Source organism: Microtus pennsylvanicus, chromosome 22 (assembly GCF_037038515.1).
Source record: "Microtus pennsylvanicus isolate mMicPen1 chromosome 22, mMicPen1.hap1, whole genome shotgun sequence".
Classification (NCBI taxonomy): domain Eukaryota; kingdom Metazoa; phylum Chordata; class Mammalia; order Rodentia; family Cricetidae; genus Microtus; species Microtus pennsylvanicus.
This window is the reverse complement of record NC_134600.1, coordinates 22876370-22883749: the sequence shown is the minus strand read 5'-3', so window position 1 is coordinate 22883749 and position 7380 is coordinate 22876370. Positions and strand designations below refer to the sequence as shown.

At 40.6% G+C, this 7380-nt stretch overlaps 1 protein-coding gene across 2 annotated transcripts in view; it reads right to left on the bottom strand.

Moving 5' to 3' along the window:
• Positions 1 to 878: 878 nt before the first annotated feature.
• The window catches only part of Rundc3b (RUN domain containing 3B), a 138815-nt gene continuing 132313 nt past the window's right edge, over positions 879 to 7380 (bottom strand). The window contains exons 9-10 of one of the 2 annotated variants that reach the window (XM_075956432.1): positions 5914 to 6035; positions 879 to 2935 (exon numbers count right to left, since the gene is read on the bottom strand). In XM_075956432.1, the coding sequence (XP_075812547.1) occupies positions 2790 to 2935; positions 5914 to 6035 (268 nt within the window). In that variant the 3' untranslated portion in view covers positions 879 to 2789. The remainder of the gene's footprint in view (positions 2936 to 5913; positions 6036 to 7380) is intronic. The other variant, XM_075956431.1, reaches the window with a different exon arrangement.

Genomic DNA, 7380 nt, shown 5'->3' with positions numbered 1-7380 from the left:
ATTGGGTCAACAGGTGTAGTGAGTGAGAGACCCCTCGTCCAGCTTGCTAAGCAGCTTAGCACCAGATGAAAGACCCCTGCCCAGCTTGTTAAACGATTTAGCACCAGTAACGCCATTTTACAAGGCTTGTACTGAATATTCAGGGTTTGAACAAAGGGCAGTTTAAAAGCTGCCAAAACGAGCTAGAGACACCTGTGAATTTATCTTCATTTAGTACCTGGGACCACTGTCCTATATGTAGTCAACAATTCTCAAAATGCCATGTGGTCTATAAAGAGTATTTTTTAAAGTAATTCGGCTTGAATAAAAGGATTTCTTCAGATCACATTCATTAATATTTTGGGTATAATTAATCCCCACTGTTCCCAATATTTGATGAAATAGAAGTTAGCGAACACTTGAAACGTGTAATTCTTTTCATCAAGGAACAAGACCATTACTGTATTATTAAAAACCTTTAATATACATGCAGCAAATATAGTACATCAAGGCAACAAAATAGACATGGAAAGATAGACATAACCCAGCATTCTCCGCAGGGTTCTGAAAATGAAGACTACCACTGAAAACACACATGGAAGGGTAGACATAACCCGGCGATCTTTGCGGGGTTCTGAAAATGAACGAATGAGACACACGCTGCTTATTCATGCAAACATTTATAAGCTGCCCTAGCTTGACGTGAACTGCAGAAACCTGGATGCCATAGCAGCGGATGGATCTGAGACAAGGGCTCCGGGCATGGAGGCATCCTCAGGTGTCAGGTGTCACCTGGGCTACCTGCACAAGCTAGTGTTTCTGTCAGACAAATCTGAGAAAGTGTACCAGTTAGGGAATCTTATATTCCCTTCTACTTTGTAAAAAAATGTATGAAAAGATCTTAACAAGGTTTTAATATATGAAAGAATCATAAATGTCAGGTGAGAGCAGTCATGATGATAAAGCATTAAACATTCAGATAGTTCTTAGGAAGGTAGAGATGTGCCCATGGCCAGCCTAAGATCCCAAAAGTTCTCCTGACCGTCTGTTTCCTCATGTACCCTCCCTCAGGCCCCGTGGTCTTCTTTTGTTCTTCCTCACAATAATTAAAAACATCTTTGGACATTACTTTTTTTTTTTTGACAGGGTTTCTCTGTGTAACAGCCCGGGTTGTCCTGGACCTAGCTCTGTAGGCCGGGCTGGCCTTGAACTCTTAGAGATCCGCCTGCCTCTGCCTCCCAAGTGCACCACTACGGCCTGCCTGTCTTAATGCAGTGTACATTTTTAAAGAATGTATGCATTTGTACAAGTAGTAAAGCCTTCAGCTTTAGGAAGAAAAGTCTTGGTGTATTCTGATACATCCGATATGAAGTCTGTTATGAGCTTCCAGGCCTCCTTTGTTCCGGAAATGCCTCCTTTGCCCCGGAAATGCCTGTCTGTACTGCCCCGCTGCAGGACTGGTCACAGCACTATTAATTACTTTACAACAGGAGACTAAGCACCAAGCACTTCTGAGGACTCCCTACGCTTTGGACACAGGAACGGCCGTGTGAGTTCAGCTCTCCTCAGACAGCTTTCTAGGAGGAACCGCTCCCTACACATCACAGCTGCTAGGTTTAAATGCAAAAATCAACAAACAGAAACGCCATGTGAAGTCCCCAGTAAGGATTGTGACTTCTTGTAAACAACATAGAAAACTTCTTTGGCACACTGTTTTCCTCATCTCACGCACTATAGAAAATATACTTCATTCATTTTCAGTATGCTGGAATTTTTAGGGACACGTGTAGCTGTTTCAAAGACTGCAGATTTGGAAACACGGCTGAAAAAAAAAAAACTTTTCCCACAGATGTACAGACTTTTTAAACACTAAGACCAGTTTAAGAATGAGGTCGTGGTATAATGGTAAATGCTGCGAAACATCCACAATTCAATTCACTGTTGCACACGGGGCAGTGTAGCTCTGACATACAATCACAGTCAGGTATGCTGGTCACGCGTGAGCTCTTCATTTAAAAGCTTCTCTAATCCTTAAACTCGAAAGTTGTGATGCAAGTAACACCTTTCCAGCATTTGTTCTGCATTTTGGAGTGTTTCCAACTTCTCAGGCACACCTGATCACATTTAAAAATCGGTAGTTTCAAAAGAAAATCCTGAGAGAGTAAGTCTAAGAAATGGATTTGTTTTCTTAGATATAAAATGCTTTTCCTAAGTCAGCAAATGCCTAAAAAGGTACATATCTACAAAATTTATGAAATGCTACAAGTTGTTAGCACATGATAAATGATAAAAGAAACACTAACAGAGCCATTGTGCCGCTGTGGCTGAGCGCCTCCTCCGGTACAGACGTATCACGGGGACACTGGAACTTAGGAAATACTTAATGAAATTAGTCAGTTTTCTTCTGTGCAAATTTAACCACCAAATAAAGGAGTGAAAGAAAACACTCACTTTAAGTCTCGAATAAAACCCGAGCTCAACTTCTGCACACCAAGAAGCATTTAAACAAATTTATAAAAATCATTGAGTAATAACTTTGTACAGTTTACAATGGATTCAAACAATCTTTGTTTCTTTAAAGCCTATTCAGTTTTAAACATCTTCAACGACACATGTAAGATTTTAAAAAGAAAAACAGCAGGTCTACTATGCTTTTCCCTCAGACTTTACACAGGCTGGGCTGAAACCCCAAACATCAGAATGCCACACATGTACCAGAATAATATAAAATCTCAAAGATCTCCCCAAGCAGCCAAACTTATGGAAACCGAATATTTACAATCAGAAACTTTGGGCTTTTGTATAGTCTTTCAGGATGGAGTCAGGCCTGGGCTCGCCATCTCGGCTGCGGGGCTCGCAAGGCAGTCATTGGATTTTAGGCTCGTTAGGGACTTGTAGCTCGCCACGGATGTTAGTGACCCACAGAGACCAAGCAGTGAGGGGGTATCTTCTTTACCTGGAAGTTAAGACAAAAATCACATAAATGTAACAGCCTCCATGAATCACACAGCGAGATCATAAAACCATGAAAACTCCCACAGCTTTTGAGGGCGTGAAGACGGATCCACGTGGCTAAAAATACTTCACCTTTCTGCAGTTTTTAATTTCACCTTTAAAAGCATTAGCGTATTTGAGCTTCTCTTAAGACTTCTTGGTATAGATGTTCGAGATGATGCATTCTAGAGCAAACATGGAACGCTCGTCTTTTGTTTACTTACTTCCTGAGACAGACCTCTTTAGGCCACCCTGGCTGTCCCGGATCTCACTACGTGGACCAGGCTGGCCTCAAACTCACAGATGCTCTACCTCATATGCCTCCCCCTCTGTTTTTGACAATATATTCACACTCAGTCATCCAGTAAAGGAAGAAGAATCCTCAGCTAAACAACACTAACTGTGGCCAAGCCAGAGCGATTTGGGAAGGCCATATATACATTAAGAAGGGCACAGCCGGGCGGTGGTGGCACATGCCTTTAATCCCAGCACTCAGGAGGCAGAGGCAGGCAGATCTCTGTGAGTTCAAGGCCAGCCTAGGTCTACAGAGTGAGTTCCAGAACAGCTGGGACTACACAGAGAAATCTTGTCTCAGGGGGGAAAAAAGGGCATTAGAACCAAACTATCCTGATCAGACAATGCTCACTTTACATGCATTGGGGGCTAAGTTTTTAATTACATATACACACACATATACATGTTTTAATTATATAATTTTATGTTATATATAAATTAAACCATATATTATATTATGTATTACATGTAAATTTCAATTATAAATATTTAAATAAATGTATTTTATATGTAATTATAAAAATACATATTATATATTTTTAAATTTCTTACGTATATGTGCCAAAGAGTGTGTGAAAAGACAACTTTCAGGAGTTAGTTCTCACTTTCCACTAAACATCCCCAATGAAAAGTTGAGCATGAAGAAGTTCTACATTAAGCATTCATCCCTAGCCTGAGTGACATGGAAGGCTCTCAGCAGCCTGAGACATATGAAATCCTGTCTTAAAAATAAACTAAAAGCCGGGTGGTGGTAGTCCACGCCTTTAATCCCACTCGGAAGGCAGAGGAAGGCAGATCTCTGTGAGTTTGGGGTCAGCCTGAGTTCTAGAACAGCTAGGATTACACAGAGAAACCCTATCTCGAAAAACTAACTAACTAACTACACATGTACATCCATACACAATACATAAATGGATAAATAAAATAAAATATTCTGAGAATACTATGAACAACCAAAGTCACTTTTATTATTTTTTACAGGTAGACAGGGGGAAAGAGCAATTAAAAAATGTATGCTTAAATTCTAAAAGAAGCAATTAAAAAGTCTGAAAAAAAAGAAATTGAGAAAAGTGATTTGATTTATAATATAATCCAAAGGAATGGAATACGTAGAAGTAAATTGAACAAAATAATGAAATAAATACACAGTTAATTTTTTTTTTTTTAAGATAAGCCAGGCAGTGGTGATGCAGGCCTTCAATTCCATCACTTAGGAGGTAGAGGGAGGCAGGTCTTTATGAGCTCTGAGGCCAGCCTGGTCTACAGAGCAAGTCCCAGGACAGCCAGAGCTGTTACACAGAGAAACTCTGTCTTGAAAAACAAAAAGCAATTTTTTTTTTCTTGGTGGCCTACTCAGGACAGACTAGACAAAGGCTATTCTCAGGCTTAATGACAGCAACTCTCCTCGCGATGAGTGGAAGTAATGCAGAGATCTACGGCGGTGCCAGACGTTGAGAATAAAAAACAATTAAGGGCTCAGCCCTGACTAAGACGTTTATACCACGTCAGGTCAAGTGACATTTGCAGAAGGGGGAGCAGGCAGTACGTAAGAACCAGAAGGTACTGAGCAGGCCTGTGAAATGCCAACTTCTAGTCACAACAGGGTCACAGCAACCCTGTGAGCGACCCTGAGCAAATGTTCCTACCGGCACTGGGTTCACACAAGGTGGGACCTGCGCAGTCAGCCATGGAAAGGCAGAAGCCCACAGGGCCCTACCACATACTGCTGATCTCTGGCGACATAATGGATTCAGGGAGAACAGGGGCCATAGCTTCCAGTGTAAAGAGCCTGGTGAGCACACGGGGCTCTGATGGATAGTTATACCCACAGGGTCACACAGACAGCCCTACTTAAACTTTGTGAGACACAAAACAACAGTAATGAATATGAGAAAAATATTTGTAAGGAAGAGGAGGGGCCTACAGGTACGAGAGGGAAATGAGAGGCTGAAGGGACAACCAAAATGTATTAAAACATGTATGAAATTGTCAACGAGCACAATTTATTAATTGAGAATAAATACATTTTAATTATACTTAATGATTTGCATATATGCATGTTTGAGACATATTTGTAAATCCCAGACACGGGAGACAGAGTCAAAAAGATTCTAAGTTTAAGGCTGGTGTGGGCTACCGAAGAACACTTTGGTTCTCAAGATATCAGATACGTTCATCTCACAAATACCAAAGTCATTTCCATCCTGTCTTAGTTAGGGCGACTATTGCAGCATGAAACACCATGACCAAAGGCAAGGTGGGAGGAAAGGGTTTGTTTGGCTGACACTTCCACATCCTAGTTCCTCACTGAAGGAAGTCTGGGCAGGAACTCAAAACAGGGCAGGATCCTGGAGGCAGGAGCTGAAGCAGAGGCCAGGGAGGGTTGCTGCTTACCGGCTTGCTTCCCCACGGCTTGTTCAGCCCACCTTACAGAACCCAGGACCAGCAGCCTAGGTATGGCACCACCTGCATCAATCACCAATTAAGAAAACGCCCTACGGGCTTGCCTACACCTTAAGTTTATGGAGGCATTTTCTTAATTGCAATTCTTTCCTCTCAAATGACTTTAGCTTGGGTCAAGTTGAGTTAAAACTCAAATGACTTCAGCTTGTATCAGGTTGACTTAAAACTAGCCAGCACACTTACCTTCACCGACGAAATTCAGTGAGTCCTGTTTCCCATCTCCGTCTTGTGAGTGGCTGGGATCCAGCGAGGCCTGGGAAAGGCTAACCTCTGCTGAGAGCTGGTCAAGGCTTTGGTAACTCTTACTGAAAATAAGGATAAAAAACTATGAAAATTTCTTCTCACTACAGAGCAGACCTTATGACCGTCCTCGACGGTGTCATGTCTTAAAGTCGTAACTCTTTTCCTCACAACATCTTCCCTAAACTCTGCCTTCATCATGGATTCTGTGATTTCCATTATACTTTTCTCCCTATCTACTTTGGAAGCTTATCTATGTTGTTCATTGAAAAACAGAAAAGAGTAATAATTTCCCAAGCAAATTAATATTATCAAATTAATTATCTATTATCCAGACAATTAAAATAGGAACTTCTAATCTAAGTAATACTACCAATAAAGAAACAAATGGGACCAGGCAGTGGTGGCGCACATCTTTAGTCTTTAATCCCAGCACTTGGGAGGCAGAGGTAGCTGAATCTGGGTTCAAGGTTTGCCTGGTCTACAGAGCAAGTTCCAGGACAGCCAGAGAAATGCTGTCTCAAAAACAAAAAACAAGCAACAAACAAAAGAAACAAATAGCATAATTTAATAATGACCTATCATTTCAAGTGCTTCAGGATTCTTCAGTGCCTTCAAACAGCTGTTCTGCAACAAAATAGTTATTGTACACTCCTGCAGTTTAAAAGTTAAAAATGCTGACTAATAAATAGCTATGTATTAATAAACCATCAAGACAATCAATCTCCTCTCATCTGTTTCAAGACCCTCTTGTATTAGGCTAATTACTTAGAAATTAATTATATCAGAGCATATTTCAGTTAGAAATCAAAAGTTAGTGAATGATTATTATTAGCCTTTCCTCAAATTCAGTTTTCAGTATAAGGCCAATAAAGATAAAATCAGGTTTGGTGTCCTTTGTAGCCCGTGTAAAATCAGAATTGATCACTGTTTACCAATATAAGTGGACTAAGAAAAGGTTTTTCAAGCGGAATGTCTTTCATACAATAGTCAGATCCTATGTAAAATCCACAAATAAACATTTTATTATAATATTTACAGGAAAGCACATATGAATCAAATGAGCTCTTTTTATAGTTGTCATATGCAGACGTGGCCACACAGTTGACAAAGGTATATATACTAAAGGTGTTTTGAAAGCTGGGTATGGTGGCACACACCTTTAATCTGAGCACTTGGGAGGCAGAACAAATGGATCTCTGTGTGTTCAAGGCCACCCTAGTCTATACAGCAGGTTCCAGGCCACCCAGAACAACACAGTGAGACCCTGTCTCAAGGAAAGAAGTTTGGAATGCTTACGTCCAGATATTATCTATGCTAGTTAGGGCTCTTAACTAAATGAGGAAAAAGAAAAGTATTCCTTTACTAAAAGTAGATTGTATGTTAATAATAACTTGAACACAAATTACA